Genomic DNA, 17007 nt, shown 5'->3' with positions numbered 1-17007 from the left:
ATATATATATATATATATATATATATATATATATATATATAGATCTATATAGCACTGACCTCTATTCCTGTGATGTTTATGAACCCAGCCCACAGGTGTGCAATTAGTATTCCTGTCAAAATAAGGCACACACTGTTCATATGCACCTGTGACACGGGGTCGCATCTCCACAATATATATTTTTATATATATAGATATATATATCTATATATCTATAGATATATATATCTATATATATAGATATATAGATATATATCTATATATATAGATATATATATCTATATATATATATAGATATATATATAGATATCTATATAGATATATATGTCTATATATATATATAATGAGTTAGATTTAGCACCACTGAGTTCCTTTATTAATTACCTCCATATGCCGCTGTTTCTATTCCTTTCTGCCCTGGTGACCTGATTCTTACTTGCATTAACAGCGTAATCACATTTTGTTATATTAGAGTGTACTAGCATGTGGTTTGTCTGTAATGGATATTTTTCACTAGGAATGTTCAGTATGTTTGGGAGGATTATGTGATTTTTCTACAGCAACATGGTATATAGAGTAGTAGCAGTAGATACAATACCGCTGCTCAGCCAATCATGGCTCATACTGCTTGTAAACAATAAAGTTAGTCATAGTCATAAACTGCATGTATCATTTTTTACCCAGAAATAACCCTGTGCTTCCCCCACAGCAGTTGCATGATCTGCTATGGTTATAGTTACACTCTTGAATCCAGTCATAGACATTAGAGAACAGTTTATTCAATTGCTTCATGTTGTCTTCTATGCTAGTTTATCTCCAAAATAGTAGTGATCTATTTATTGCAAAGGAAGAGAAAAGGGGGAGACTCATGCAGACAGCCCCAGTATCAGGAGATATAGTAGCAATCAAGAAAGGTTTTCTAGCCTTCTGATCACTATGTTCATGAAAATACACATTCAGGCTGTCGGTGGTGCTTCCCCACTGACACTGGATTGTCCTCCAATTGGGTTAGAAAAGGCCAAACTGGGAGATTGACATCTAATGTCTATAGGTACCTTACATCTATTTAAAAGGATCTCCATTCCACAGAAAGGTAAACAGAAGGGGTAGACAGTCCACTGGCAAAGGTTTCTGGTAAAGTTCACTAGTTGTACCTGCAGTCTGCTTCAGTGTTTATTCTGTGCTTAAACTTTGACTGAGAAAATGAAGGAGCTAGACAGAAAAAAATCTAACTAAACAGTGACTGCAGCCAATCAGCTGAAGTCACCATACAGGTATTCTCAGAGCTGTGGGATGCTGGCTGTCAAGCAACAATAGTTAGCAGAGGCACATTTACCCATCCATGCTGTATAGCGTGGATGTGGGAAGCTATGGATTTCTCATCAGCAGAGAAAAGTCAAGTCATTAGGCTGTCTCTGTTATCTGACATGATGTAAATATCAGGGCTAGAGTGACAGAAATACAAATTCTTTGGTGGGTAAAACAGCTCTCACATATGTATTATACTTTGTAATTACCTGTTTGCCTGGAGTTCAGCCTTAAAGTGGATGTAAAGGTAGAAGGTTTTTTTTTTTTTATCTTAATGCATTCTATGCATTAAGAATAAAAAAACCTTCTGTGTGCAGCAGCCCCCCTATACTTACCTGAGCCCCATCTCTATCCAGCAATGGGCATGAATACCTCAGCTGTTTGAGACTCTCCCTCCTGATTGGCTGAGACACAGCCATTGGCGCCCGCTGCTGTCAATCAGAGTCAATCAGGAGAGAGGTGGTTCACTGTGGCTTTATGTATGAATGGACACATAGAGCAGCAGCTCAGCTCGGGCGCCCCAATATCAAGCTGCTTGCAGTGGGGGCACTCAGCAGGAGGGAGGGGCCAACAGTGGCTGGCAAGGGACCAGAGAAAAGGAGAATCTGACCTGCTCTGTGCAAAACCTTTTTACAGAGCAGGTAAGTATAACATGTTTGTTATTTTTAAAGAAACAAAAACAAGACTTTAGCATCACTTTAACTGCCAGTGTGGCTGTTTGCAGAAGACCTCCAGTTCACAGATAGCAATTAGTAGGTCAAATAACTCTGATTACCTGATCTACGTGCCTGGTAGGACCTTCATTTTTCTGCTGTATGCCTCCTAAGGAGTTTAACTCTAAGACAAGATTGTCGAGACCCTGAAATGCTTTGAAGCTGCTGGCTGATGTTGCATGTTAAGAGCGTTTTTGTCCAGGGCTGCAGATTAGGCATATTTAAGGGCTAATTCCAGCCCTAAAGAACTAAAGCCTAGTACACACTAGTAGTTTTTTGTCCTTCAACCCTGCAGGGCTGAAGGAAAAAAAACTGACAGCTCAGGAGGAGCCACTGTACTAACTATCTGTTGTTAGTACATTGATCTCCCCTGCTGTGCTATTGTTTTCTGACAGAGGGACGGCCCCCCCACCAGACCACTTCAGCCAGTGCACCCAGCCATTGGCTGAGGGTGCTGATCGGGAGCCGATCAGCAGACCTTTTTTGGTCATGTCCTATGCCGGGTGCAGTACACAGAGGCCAAATGTTGACTGGTTTCTATTGAACCAGTTGATGTTGTCCGACATTCGGCCCATGTGTACTAGGCTTTAATCTTCTGTTCTTGTTAAACTAGACTTATATGGGAAATAGGGAGGTATCAGGGTCACAATTTATCTCAGAGCCTCTACCAGAAGTGACTGCTACACGTTTTGAAAGGTCTAATGTAATTGCTGCTATCGCTGCAGAGATTTCCAGGAATCCTAATTAACTATTTCCATTTTTTTTATGTGCCTAATGGGCCCATGTTTATAGCAGTGAACTACTCCTGCATGCAGAGAATGGTGTTCTTGATGGGGATGTTTTAAATGACATAGGTGTTATTATGGTACTAATAGTGTTTCACAAGAAAAAGTTTGTTTTTAGGTTTCCTGGTTCTGGGCCAAAATGTAAACTACATACTACAGCAAAGTTAACTCCATTAAGTGTAATCTTAAAAATCACTCTGGTTTTATATCTTCATTATTTATAGTGTATTTGTATCAGAAATAAAACAGAAGGAAACAGTAGTAACGGCTGCATATCTTACTAGATCCCCATCTGCGCTGCTAAGCATAAATATGCCTTATTTGTGACGTCAGTCACTTCCGTTCAGCATGATCCTCAGTATTAAGGATTGAGTGATATGTTGATTAAAAATGGAAAAAGCTGAGTGAGTTAAGGAGACATCTTTAGTAGTAATTACTTTGAAATGACAATCTTGCTGAATAGAAGAGATTTTGTGTCTCTGAATCAGCATAAGCGAGCATAAGTAGATTTGAGAATTACTGATGGCAGGATTGTATTCAGCTCAATGCTTAATAATATATATTTTTTTCAATGTCCTATAATTTCAGTTGTGGACAAAGCACGCAGGATGAGATTAGAGACAATACCACAGTGTTCACAAGGATCCTGGATCGTCTCCTAGATGGCTATGATAACCGCTTAAGACCGGGATTGGGAGGTTGGTAATTGTTTTTAATTCCACAATTGTGCTTAATCACATAATATCTACAAAGTTGCTAAAGCACACATGACTGTACATGTGCTAAAAATGAATCACATAAGTGCACACATTAACAAATGTACTAGAATGCATACTTAGCAGGGAAATATATGAAGTGCAGTAGACCAATCAAAACTAATTTTTATTGCTCTTATTAAAAATATACTTGTCATGTGAAAAATATTGATGGCATTTTTTTTTACAAGAAAAGCTTGTCTGGCTGTGATTGGGGCAAGCATGCAGCAAATAAAAGTCTGAAACAAGTTTTAAATGTATACTGTACATCTACATTTGTTGAGAGTCAGTGGCCCAGAAGAAAATGAAGCCACAGCAAGGTAAGGATTGCAATAAAGCTTATCTCCAAGCTAAGGTAAATAAACCATTGACATGTATACATATGGTAGTTGGTTACCCTGACAAAAAGATTTGCATGCGTGTCCATCTAGTCCTGAAATTTATAGAGCACTGCCAGACAGCACCACCAAGTTAGTTATCTGATATTCAAATACTAATGACAAAGTGGCACTAAACTCTGTTTTAAATAGAAAAAAAAAGTCTAGTATGTATTAGGCAGTCTCTTAACTCCTCGGCACTGTCTGCTCCTCCCCTCCTGCGTGTGCACCCCATATCAAGCTGCTTGCTATGGGGGCACACATGCAGGCGAGCTCCCAAGCTGTGCTGTGTGCATCCATAGATACACACAGCACAGCTCGGCCCAGCCCCCTGCTCCCTCCTAACAGGATTTGACTGAAAGCAGAAGGAGCAAATGGCTTGCACTGCTTTAAATCTGTCCTGTGAGAAGAAGAGCAGAGACCAGCACTTCTGTAGCTGGGCAGAGTGCTGGATCAAGAGGGGGCTCAGATAAGTATTGGGTGGGGGGGAAGGAACAAGCAGTAGGACATTTTTAACCTAATTTCAGGAATGCATTATGGTAAAAAAGTCTTAGCCTTATAACCACTTTAAAAAAAAAAAAAAAAACCTTCTTTTGATCTCAGCCTCCTTCAAATCTCCAACTTTCTTCTGATATCCTTTGACTTCCTGTTAAATGGTGGCTACGCTTATTCTCCATGGTTCCACAGAATGTATAAATGTAGATACCCTCTCTTGCTTGCTCCTGAAATGGACTTGGCACTATAGACTATGGACTATGAGATTTGTAGTGCGCAAAGAGCAGTGCATATGGCAAACAAACACAAGTGAGAATGAACAGTGGGCGCAATAAAGCGCCCGCCTCATGGGATTGTGGTTGCCAAAGAAAAAATATTTTCTAAAGTTTTAATTTTCAAAAAAAAAAAAAAGAGGTCACGAGGCAAGGAGTGGGAAAAACGTTTTCTCCTCAGACTAAGAGGCTATATAAGCCTCTGTGTGACAGACCCGCTCACACTTGCCCTGAGGTGGCTTAAGTTTGAGCTCCCCTGCGCTAACCTGGCTGGCTTGGGCTGTCTCTGGGCATGAAGTCGCTAGTAAGAAGAGTCCTTGAAAGGGCTGCAGCAGAAGGAGGTGATGAATGGCTCCAGCGGTGTTTAGCTCTCTCAGAAACGGACACTCCTGTGGGTAATGTAGCGGAACAGCGAGCTATGGAGCCGCTCTGTGAATCTCGGCCAGCTGTCTCGGACTCAGCACAGCGCTCACAGGCTCACAGCATTCAGCGGAGCTCTCCCTCAGAATGTTTTTTTTTTTTAGAAACAGCAGCGGTGAGTGAGGATAGAATTACAGCCATAACTGAGCAAACGGAGTCAGTGCAAGGGGTTAGAAGAAGCAACAGGCAGGGGAAAAGAAGTAGGTGAGTTTTATCCCCTTCTCCAAGCCGTAATAGCCGAGGCAGGGGCAGAACACACATATCATCAACACAATGCAGGGAAACTCAACCCAGGAATGAAGCAGCTTTGCCTAGTTTAACAAATGTATCGCCGGACTCTCCACCTGCAAGCCTGGCTTCACCTACAATACAGCAGTCGCCACAGTATGCTGGTGGTCAGTCCAGGCAGATACCTCAGTCAAATGTGGCATCACTTGCATCCAGGCCAGCCAGGCTGGATGCTGTGAGAGCCCCTCTGTCTCTTTCCTCCCTTACAGGTGATTTTAGTCAAGCAGCACCAGGTATACAGATTCCAGTCAGATGCAGTCATTCTGAACACAGTCATGCTGGTCCTGATATTAGTCAAGTAACAGCACCAGGTATACAAATTTCTGTCAGATGCAGTCAGTCTGAACACAGTCATGTTGGTGAGTTTGCTCAAAATGAATTAATTAATCAATTATTAGTGTCATTAAATACATTTAATGAGAATATAGCTATTAATAATTCCACGTCTGTCTCTACAAACATATCTCCTTCTCCAGCTAATGTTTGGTCTGGTAACTCTGTAGCTAATATTAATCCTATTCCTATAAATACAAGCATTCCTTTATGCATTCCTAACTCTGTTTCTGAGATATGTTTTAAAGAGGTACTCCCCTGTGAAATGTCTCCGTTAGGTTTTCATTTGCCTTTATCAGTAAAAGAAAAAATATGGAAAGGGGAATTCTTGGATTTATTATCGTTATTACCTATTGCTAAAGATTTCATTATAAAAATGGATAGAAGATCTGAGGATAGTGCTGAAGATAGATGCCGACCTGTTGCTAGATCCTTTTTTAATTGGTTGCAGGCGTTTTGTATATTCTCTGCGATAATGGGTGAGAAGCATCCAGAGAAATGTCCTGGACTTTTTCAGCATTTGGAGCATATTCTAGAGGCATATAAAAGTTTTGGCGGCATGGGATGGTTTAATTATGACGAATCTTTTCGTCAAAAAATTGCAATATACCCTAATTTAAAATGGGGTAACAAAGATGTTGGGCTGTGGTTAAATTTAATTATTCCTCAGAAACTGGTATATGCAAGACCTCAGCCTCAGTCAAATCTGACCTCAAATGCGTCAGCATCAGTTTATAAGAAAGGAACATGTTACGCATTTAATGAAAATCAATGCAAATGGTTGAATTCATGTCGTTACCGTCATGAATGTTCTTTTTGTTTTGGTAGCCACCCAGTCTCCAGATGCTTTAAAAGAACATCTAGCAATCAAGTCCTCAGGTATCATACAAAAAGCCTGCACGCCTGTGAGGCTAATCGAAATGCATCCATGGTTAATGTTGTACCCCGACAAGGAGAAAGCACAATTACTAATTGAAGGTTTTTCTACAGGTTTTAAACTCCCTATTTTCACAGGTCCAGGTTGTCAAGTATCAAAAAATTTGAAATCAGTCTCCCTCAATAGTGAAATAGTTAGGAAAAATTAATAAAAAAAATTTCAGCCAATAGGATTGCTGGCCCTTTTCTCTCTCCACCGTTTAATAATTTTAGAGTTTCCCCGTTGGGATTAGTACCTAAAAAAGAGCCTAACTCTTATCGACTCATTCATCATCTCTCTTTTCCTACAGGTCAATCCTTGAAGGATGAAATTGACCCATTATCTACTGCAGTCAAATATGCCACATTTGATAATGCTATTCATATTATTAGAAAATTCGGTCGGGGTGCTTTATTAGCAAAAGCAGACATCCAATCAGCCTTTAGATTATTGCCCATTGCTCCAGAATCTTACAATTCCCTTGGTTTCTGTTTTGAAGGCTATTTCTTTTATGATAAATGCCTTCCAATGGGCTGTTCATTGTCTTGTTTTTATTTCAAAGTTTTTGCTTCTTTTCTTCAGTGGGTACTACAATTTGAATCGTGTCATACTGGTATAATTCATTATCTAGATACTTCCTGTTCGTTGGTCCGCCAGATTCTGTAGTTTGCGATTTAATCCTCAGGTTATTTTTCTTTTTAGCTAAATATTTCGGTATACCCCTAGCAATGGAAAAAACTACTTTTCCATCTGCAATTATTGAATTCTTAGGCATTAAAATTAATACGCAATTATTCCAGTTTGAGCTTCCTGCTCTTAAAATTTACAGGTTACAATCCTTTATTTCCTTCTTCCTGTGCAGAAAAAAGATTTTATTAAAAGAGCTTCAATCATTTCTGGGTCTTCTGGCTTTTGCTACACGCATTATGTCTATGGGTAGAATATTTTCTAGAAGATTATCCTTGGCTATGTCAGGTCTAAAATCCCCATTTTCCCACATTAGGTTGACCTGTGCTCTAAAAGATGATCTACTGGTATGGTCCCAATTTTTGCAGGATTTTAATGGCAGATCTTTTTTCCAGGAAGACTTTGTTTTCACAGCAGATTTAGAGTTATTCACAGACGCTGCTGGTTCTCAAGGTTTTGCTGCTATTTTTCGTTCTCATTGGTGTTCTGGCGTATGGCCCCCACTTTGGATTGTTAACAAGTTTACAAAAAACATAGTTTTGCTGGAACTCTTTCTGGTTCTAGTGGCTTTGGAAATTTGGAGCGATCAGCTCGCTAACAAAAGAATCATTATTAATACAGATAATAGAGGTGTATTATTCGCTTTAAACTGTCTTTCTTCAAAATCTTTATTGGTCATAAAACTTTTGCGTTATTTAGTTCTCTTATGTTTAAAATTAAACATTTGGATTAAGGCAAAACATATACCTGGCAATCTTAATGTCATCGCTGATGCCTTGTCTCGATTCCTGATGGCTCGCTTCAGACAGCTATTGCCTCATGCAGATCTGGTTGGGTACCGCTGCCCGAGTCATCTTTGGGATCTAATTTAAACCCAGTAATCCAGGTTATTAAGAATTTGATTGCTCAAAAAACATGGACCAATTATTTGGTTGCATGGGAAAGGTGGTTGAATTTCAATAAAGAATTGGGTTCTCCTGCTTTACCACCTTCTGAGAGTTCGATCTTAGCATTTCTTTGTTCTTTAATTCAATTGAATTTTCCTTTAATCACATTAATAAAATATTAGCAGGATTTTCTTTTTTCCTGAAGCTGAATAATTTCCCAGCCTGCAACAGTTTCTTTTCTGTTAAACAAGCTTTAAAAGGTTTACGGAAGGTTAAGTTGGCTCCAGATAAGCGAAGGCCAATCACTTTGGACACTTTGTCAAAGCTGTGTTTGGCTACTCCTTTTGTTTGTATCTCGGAATACGAAGCTATTTTATTTCATGCTGCATTCGTTTTGATGTATTTTGCTGCCTTTCGTATATCCGAGATGTTGCCAAATAACAAACACAGTTTAGAAGGTTTGTTTTTATCAGAACTATCCTTTTCAGACGATAAGGTCTTTGTTATTGTCAGAAAATCAAAAATGGATAGATCAGGCAAAGGCCAGTGGCTCAATCTATTCACTTTTGGTGACTCCATCCTCTGTCCTTTATTAATTCTCAAAAAATACCTTTCAGCCAGACCAGCTTCAGGTCAGCATTTTTTTTGTTCACATAGATTCATCTCCTATGACAAAATTCCAGTTTTCATCAGTCTTAAAACGTTGTTTTTCTCATTTGGGCCTATCCCTTTTCAAATTTTCTACTCATTCTTTCAGAATTGGAGCCGCTAAAGAAGCTGCTAGATTGGGTTTGAATGATGAAGTTATTATGAGATTCGGTAGATGGGAGTCTAGTAATTTAACATTTACATCGGTCCTAACTTGTCTCTTTGATTATAGGTGATAAATCTTGCATTTGGATATTTGGCCATTCATACATTTACTGGGCTCATAAGAGAGCTGATTAGCGTTGCTATGGTTCCAACTTATCCTTGCCTGCTGATAAGTTTGTTATACTTTGGAAAGGTATTCGTGGTCTACAATGGACTAATCTTTTCCTTCACATTTCTGAATTATTTCATTCTTGGCCTTATCCATCTATGATAATTTTACACGTTGGAGGTAACGATGTTGGTAGATTAAAAACTTTGGATTTAATGATTTTAATGAAGCAAAATTTGCATCCTTTAAGATTAATGTTTCCAAATACGTGTGTTGTTTTCTCTGAAATGGTGTCTCGACTGCATTGGTTATATTCTAATGACAGCAGACCATTGGAAAAGATAAAGCGGAGAATTAACCATTCAATTGAAACATTTTTACCATCAATCGGAGGGATCTCCTTCCGTCACATAGATTTGGAAGGTGGTTTTCCTGGTCTTTACAGACAAGATGGTGTACATCTTTCAGATGTTGGTCTTGACATTTTCAATTTAGGTCTTCAAAATTGCATTGAACAGGCCGCGGTGCTGGGGTAGCCTGGTTTTGTTCTCAAAACCCGGCTCGTGGGGACTTGTTTTTTATGAATTAAATTTTTCAGCTCGAGTCCTATGACTGAGCAAGTTAGAATTGGTTTTATTTTGAAAGAATATGTATTTATATTTCATTGGTTTATTTGAATAAAGTTATTTGTTTAATTCTAATACCAATAAAGGTGCCGCGGCCAATTTTATTCCAACCTGTTGTAGTGTGATTATTTATTATTATATAGTGCAACCTACAATTCCATGAACAGTGGGCGCAATAAAGCGCCCGCATCATGGGATTGTGGTTGCCAAAGAAAAAATATTTTATAAAGTTTTAATTTTCAAAAAAAAAAAAAAAAAGAGGTCACGAGGCAAGGAGCGGGAAAAACGTTTTCTCCTCAGACTAAGAGGCTATATAAGCCTCTGTGTGACAGACCCGCTCACACTTGCCCTGAGGTGGCTTAAGTTTGAGCTCCCCTTCCCTCCCACCCTTGTCGCTGGCACTATTATGTGGTTATGTCACCCTTGAATCAAGGGGGGACTTGTTTTTTATGAATTTAATTTTTCAGCTCGAGTCCTATGACTGAGCAAGTTAGAATTGGTTTTAATTTGAAAGAATATTTATTTATATTTCATTGGTTTATTTGAATAAAGTTATTTGTTTAATTCTAATACCAATAATGGTGCCGCGGCCAATTTTATTCCAACCTGTTGTAGTGTGATTATTTATTATTATATAGTGCAACCTACAATTCCATGAAAAGAAAAATAGAATACAAGACCAATAGTTAGTGGATGTGTATGGCTTATTTTTGGAAAATAAGGAGATTGTTCAGTGTCACTTTAAGCAACACAGCTAAATCACTTCTGCCCTCAAACTTTGATTAGACAGTGAAGGACCAGCAGCAAATTGGTGAGCTTAAGTCTCTGCTCTTTTCTCCTGATTTCTTGTTCCTTGTCAGTATATTTACATGCAGTATACCTGATTAGCTCCTAGTGCTTCCCTTCCTTTCCTAAATTTTTCCTGCATGGGCGATTATAAGGGGGTAATATCAAATTCAGTAATTACACTGGTTGCATTTAAAAATATATTAATGGGCATTTTTTTAAAGCAGGTAGACCCCTTTCACACTGGGGCATTTTTCAGGTGCTTTTGAGCTAAAAATAGCACATGTAAAGTGCCTGAAAAACATCTCCTCTGCAGCCCCAGTGTGAGAGCCCAAGTGCTTTCACACTGGGGCGGTGCTCTTGCAGGACGTTAGAAAAAGTCCTGCAAGCAGCTCCTCCACCGCCCCTGCCCATTGAAATGAATGAGCAGCGCTGCCGAAGTGTCTGCAAAGCGTTTCAGCAGCGGTGCTTTTTGGGTGCTTTTAACCCTTTCTTCTTAAAAGTGCCCCCGCTAGTGGCCGAAAAGCACCGCTAAAATGATGGTAAGTCGCCGCTAAAACTAGCGAGGCTTTACTGCTAATGTGTCCTGTTGTAAGTGTGAAAGGGGTCTTAAGCTGACAATTGCCAAACTATCGCTGCAGATGAATGATACATTTGTTTTAAATGAGAGAGGGACGAATTCATCACTGAAATTCATCTTCACATCTTTTTAAATATTAAAATGGATGTAAACCCTCACATATACCCAGTGAAGTGAACAGTCTCAGATGATACACAGAGATAAAACAAATCTCCCTACATAGGTAATACTTGTATATGTGCTGTCTTCAACTTTCTAAACTGTTTAGAAAGTGCACATCTTGTTAGAATTTTCTCTTCCTGTTCCACCACTGGGTGTGGATTCTTGGCATACTTTGTGTGACAGCTGATTGGAGGAAAGGCACACACCCCCTCTCCACATAGGCAGAGGAAGGAAGAAGTGTGCAGAGCTGTGTTGTGGATAGACCAGCTGTCTTCTAATCCATTGCTATGCGCCATCCCCGACACAAATATCAGGCTGGTTTTATCTCGATTGTCAGAAGTTATCATGCTGATAACAGAAGAACCGAACAGCAGAAAGACATGAGACTTAGTGCTTTGGAGAGAGATAAGTAAACACTACAGATAGATGTGCCCAGGTGCAATTTCATGAATGGGGTTTACATCCACTTTAATAGAAACAAAAAATGACAGCGCTCCTAAATCCCCTTTTCTCCCTCCTGGAAAAGAAAGCAAGTCTCATCCACTTAATCTTGCATGTTTACAAATATCTCAAGTCCAAAATTTACCTTCTTGAAACAATTTTAATTTAGCTCTCCTCTTTCTTGATTTTGCCAAAAGCCTGACCACACTGAGCTTGTTTGAATTTGTGCAGTCCCAGCTCACTGTGCTCAAAACCTTATCAATGGACCATGACCAATGGCAATTTTTTGGTGTCTATTAATATCAGTTGTGGCCAGAAGGAGAGTGGAGTTGGTCAGCAGCTCTAACTAGAATTTAGCGCATTTTGCATTATGTACTATTGGCTTATTTTTAAATATACCTCCCTATCATTTTTAACCACTTCCCACCTGGTCAATAGCATATTGACATCTGGGAAGTGGTTCTGTTATCCTGACTGGGCATCATATGACGTCCAGCAGGATAACATGCCGGCCGCCCGTGGGGCACGCAGCGCAGTGATCGCAAGTGCGGTGTGTCAATCTGACAGAGGCTTCTTACCACGTGATAAGCTGTGAATCAATCACAGCTGATCATCTCGTGAACAGGAAGTGCCGGTAAACAGCATTCCATGGTTCGCGCTGACAGGGAGAGTCGATCGGCGGCTCTCCCTGTCAGAGGGGGGGTCTGTGCTGATAATCAGCACACTGATTATCAGCACAGCCCCATCAGATGTGCCAATCACATGCCAATAAGTGCCCAGCAGTGTCCCCATAATAAAAGACTGCCAGTGCCCACCACAGTGCCAATCAGAGCCCACCACAGTGCCAATCAGTGCCCATTACAGTGCCAATCAGTGCCCAGCAGTAACACCTGTCAGTAACACATCAGTATCTCATCATCAGTGCCACCTGTCAATGCCATCTGTCAGTGCCAATCAGTACCACCTATCAGTGCCAATCAGTGCCGCCTATCAGTGCCCATCAGTGCTGCATATCAGTGTCACCTATTGGTGCCCATCAGTGCTGCATATCAGTGCCGCCTATCAGTGCCCATCAGTTCTACATATCAGTGCCTCCTCATCAGTGCGACCTTATCAGTGCCGCCTCGTCAGTGCCCATCATTGCCGCCTCATTAGTGCCTGTCAGTGAAGGGGAAAACAAATTTTATGCCAATCACATGCCAATAAGTGCCCAGCAGTGTCCCCATAATAAAAGACTGCCAGTGCCCACCACAGTGCCAATCAGAGCCCACCACAGTGCCAATCAGTGCCCATTACAGTGCCAATCAGTGCCCAGCAGTAACACCTGTCAGTAACACATCAGTATCTCATCATCAGTGCCACCTGCCAATGCCATCTGTCAGTGCCAATCAGTACCACCTATCAGTGCCAATCAGTGCTGCCTATCAGTGCCCATCAGTGCTGCATATCAGTGTCACCTATTGGTGCCCATCAGTGCTGTATATCAGTGCCGCCTATCAGTGCCCATCAGTTCTACATATCAGTGCCTCCTCATCAGTGCGACCTTATCAGTGCCGCCTCATCAGTGCCCATCATTGCCGCCTCATTAGTGCCTGTCAGTGAAGGGGAAAACAAATTTTATGACAGAAACTGAGAAAAACTTTTTTTTTTTCAAAAATTTTGGTATTTTTTAGTTTGTTTAGCAAAAAATAAAAAAAACCCAGAGGTGATCAAATACTACCAAAAGAAAGCTCTATTTGTGGGAAGAAAATGATAAAAATTTCATTTGGGTACACTGTTGCATGATCGCGCATTTGTCATTCAAAATGCGACAGCGCTGAAAGCTCAAAATTGTCCTGGGCAGGAGTGCCTGGTATTGAAGTGGTTAAAGAGTGCCCAACTGCATTAATTGGTGTTGTCAGCTAGATTACAGTCTTAAGCTTTTAAGATAGTTTAGACCTGTTTTCTAAATAAATGTACACTGAAGGTTAAACTGAATGACCATAACATGAATCTAATTGTCAAAAAACATCTAGAATATCCTGTACAATTTTGGGACCCTGTTAACCAGAAGAAGTTAGGGTAACGTGAGATGGCTCACTGAAAATACATTGGGGAGGGAATTCAATAAAGCTGCTTCGTCACTTTTCTGGTGTTAATCTATATTGGTAATGTGCTATGCCAAATTCATGAAGCAACTGTGACATTTTTGGTTTCAACTCACTTGCCAAGTTTAGGAAGTTCTAAAATGCACCACTTTTACATTGTGGCATAATGAATGCGTCAAATTCTGAATAAAATACTAACAGTTTTTATCTTATGAAAGTGGAGCTAATTAGGACATTAGGCATATAGAGAGGGACCCTGGCGCAGACAGATTTTGCGAAAGTATCTTGCGCGCATTCTAAAAGTCGTGCAGTGCCAAACTCAAGTACAAGTTCTAGACAGGTACTTGAATTTGGCACAGGCTGTGTCACTTTTAGAATGCATTTGTCTGCACCAGTCTTTATTAATTTGAGGGACTATCCTTTCCCTTTGTTAAAAAAAAAAGTAGATAATGGATAGTATTTAAAGTTTATTATTCCACTGCCCTGGTTTTCAGCATCAAATATGTGACAAAGTTGAAACTGCATACTTTACAGTATACTGACCAATATTGTGAGAAGGCAAGTTTTGGTGAGATTAGTTATTTACTTTATTTTTCTTTATTCTTTCTAATCCATTAACACTTGCAGTCACCAGCATATTAATATCAAAATGTAATGTGTTACTTTTTTCATTTTGCATGTCTCTGCAATAATCGTTTACAGGGAATTTAAAGCAGGATTCTGTCCCTGAAAAAAAAAATAAAAGTCAGCAGCTACTAACACTGTAGCTGCTGACTTTAAATAAGTAATTAAATAAGTAATTACCTGTCCGACCCGTCCCTCGGCTCGAGGGTCCCGGCACCACCATCCTAAGTAAGGGAAACAGGCAGTGGAGTCTTGCGGCTTCACTGCCAGTTTTCTACTGCGCACGCGTGAGCTGCGCGGCCCTCTGTGAATGGCCCCATGGTGTTCTGGGAACACACACAGTTCCCAGAAGACAACGGGGCCACTCACCGAGGAGCAGAACACGCCGCGGAATAGGAAGAGGCAGATAAGGAAGACTGCCTAGCAACAAGGGTTTAGGTAAGTCTCAAAAATGTTTTTTTTTTCAAATGTTTTTTTTTTTATTTTTTTTTAGGATTTTTGGTGATTTTTTTTTATAATGGCACCAATGCCCCATTTTTACACACTGATAGGGATGAGCCGAACACCCTGGTTCACCTTTGCAGGATCAGGGAGGCCATGCAGCGAAGGTTTGGTGAGGCATTCGATCCGGAGTCCTCTGGGCCACTAAGGATGACATGATTCACAGCCACCTCCTCCCAGCCATGTACAAGTCCATGGGTTTCTGTAGACTGAAAACAATCCCTTGAAGACTGCTGCTGATGCTGAGTGCTAGGCTCCACTTCCATGCTGACACAATCCTCATCCTCCTCCTCCTCTTCCTGTGTGATCGGTGGGCCCGCAGGAATAATGTCTGGATAAAGGGGGCCATGAGAGGTAAGGAAGTCCTCCCATTCCTCCCTCTGTTCTGCCTTAAGGGCCCTGTCCATTATTCCACGAATAGTAGTACTGTATAGGAAAAGATTTCCGCGCTCACGGACCAAGGCTTGCAGCCCCCCCTTTTTTATTTTCGCACCCTCAGAAGGGTGAGATATATATAGTGAGTTAATAGATAGGGGTAAGTGGCGCTACCTGTGTTGGATACCTAGTTAGATATATATTCTCTACTGGGTGCGCAAATGTGCACTACTCAAAAATAAAGGTAAATTAAATTCCAAAATAAATATGTGCCAATTGGGACTAATGTCCCGTGACAGTATGTGCAACAAATAAATCCTTATTGTGTAAAAAAGTTTAAGTACACCCACATCAGTGACAGATTAATCAAAATGTATAAATAATCTAGTAAACGTCCCCTCTAGATGCATTGAAGGGGATAAATGAATAAATAAAATGAAATAAAAAACTATAAGTAAAAATCCACCTTCCACCTGATGTGATCATTAACCAACAATCTGCTTCCAATTATTAGTATAACATCTGATATACATAATACCACATTATCTCCCCTGCAAGCAACTGGGCAGCTGGATATAGCCTAAACGCAGTACATCAGCGTTAAAAAACACCATATAATAAGAAAAAAGTGTAAATACTTGTGAAAATATTTAGAACCACATTAAATGTATAAAGAAAGTGTATTGTAAAATGAAAAAAATGAGAAAATTAATTGTGAAAACATTTTTTTGTTGTGAAAGTCCCAACTTCAAAAGTTCCATATAATTCCATCGCATTCAGATATTCTGTGTAAAGTGACTTTTGTGACTGCGACAGTTGATATCCAGTGACTCCGGTGCTCCCCCCTCAAGGATCCCCACTCACCAACTCCATGCACCCCTACAGGGGTAATCAGCATATACTCTCCAGCACTCGATGGCTTCTAGGGTTCCAGTAAAGTTGTCCCTGGGGGTTTCCACTCCAGATACAGTATGTCTTTCAGAACTCCGGGTTCCCCTCATAAGAAAGAAACAGGGCTCCCATAGTGTGATAACGTCATTGAAGTTTATTAAAAAAATGCTGAATGACAGCAACCAAATTAAAATTAAAATAAGTAATACAAAATGTTAAAAAATCGTACTCCTGAAAGGAGTCAGACTACCACACTGCATAATGGGAGGTCAAGCCTTGAGAGAAGCTCGTGGATGCAAGCTGACAGCCGAGCGGCGTGCGCCTCAGCTGCGCTCCACACTCTCTCCGACTTCCGAGTGTGATGTAGGTACGTAGCTCCGCCTTACGTGTTTTGTCATCGACGTTGTCAAAGGCGTGACTGACGTACCTCGTATGGAGCTAATTTGAAGGCAGGTGGACATATCTCCTCCCAAGGGCGGGCCAAACTTATGTGTATTACAAGCCGTTCCTGTCCTTTTGGACTGATCCACTATAAGGGGCTAATTTGTAATGTATTACCTCAATGGGAGGCCCTGATATCCCCGCTTGCCCTCGATGAAGACAGACATAGGGCTATACACGATCCTACTCATGAAAGCAATTTGAAAGTTTATACATATACCATTCTATTATCATTCTGAATTTGTCATGGGTGATACTATTTCACCATTCCACGTGTATGGATTACGGGCACCAGGGGGAGAAAAGGGTTATGGACACCAGGGGGAGAAACGTAT

At 40.4% G+C, this 17007-nt stretch overlaps 1 protein-coding gene across 2 annotated transcripts in view; it reads left to right on the top strand.

Moving 5' to 3' along the window:
- GABRA1 (gamma-aminobutyric acid type A receptor subunit alpha1) overlaps positions 1–17007 on the top strand; it is a 415182-nt gene that overhangs the window by 129640 nt on the left and 268535 nt on the right. For both annotated transcript variants that reach the window (XM_073620840.1, XM_073620839.1), the window contains exon 3: positions 3395–3504. In XM_073620840.1, the coding sequence (XP_073476941.1) occupies positions 3395–3504 (110 nt within the window). The remainder of the gene's footprint in view (positions 1–3394; positions 3505–17007) is intronic.

This window comes from Aquarana catesbeiana, linkage group LG03, assembly GCF_042186555.1.
Source record: "Aquarana catesbeiana isolate 2022-GZ linkage group LG03, ASM4218655v1, whole genome shotgun sequence".
In the NCBI taxonomy this organism is placed as follows: Eukaryota; Metazoa; Chordata; class Amphibia; order Anura; family Ranidae; genus Aquarana; species Aquarana catesbeiana.
Note: the sequence above shows the minus strand (reverse complement) of the source record. Positions and strands in the feature narration are given on the sequence as shown.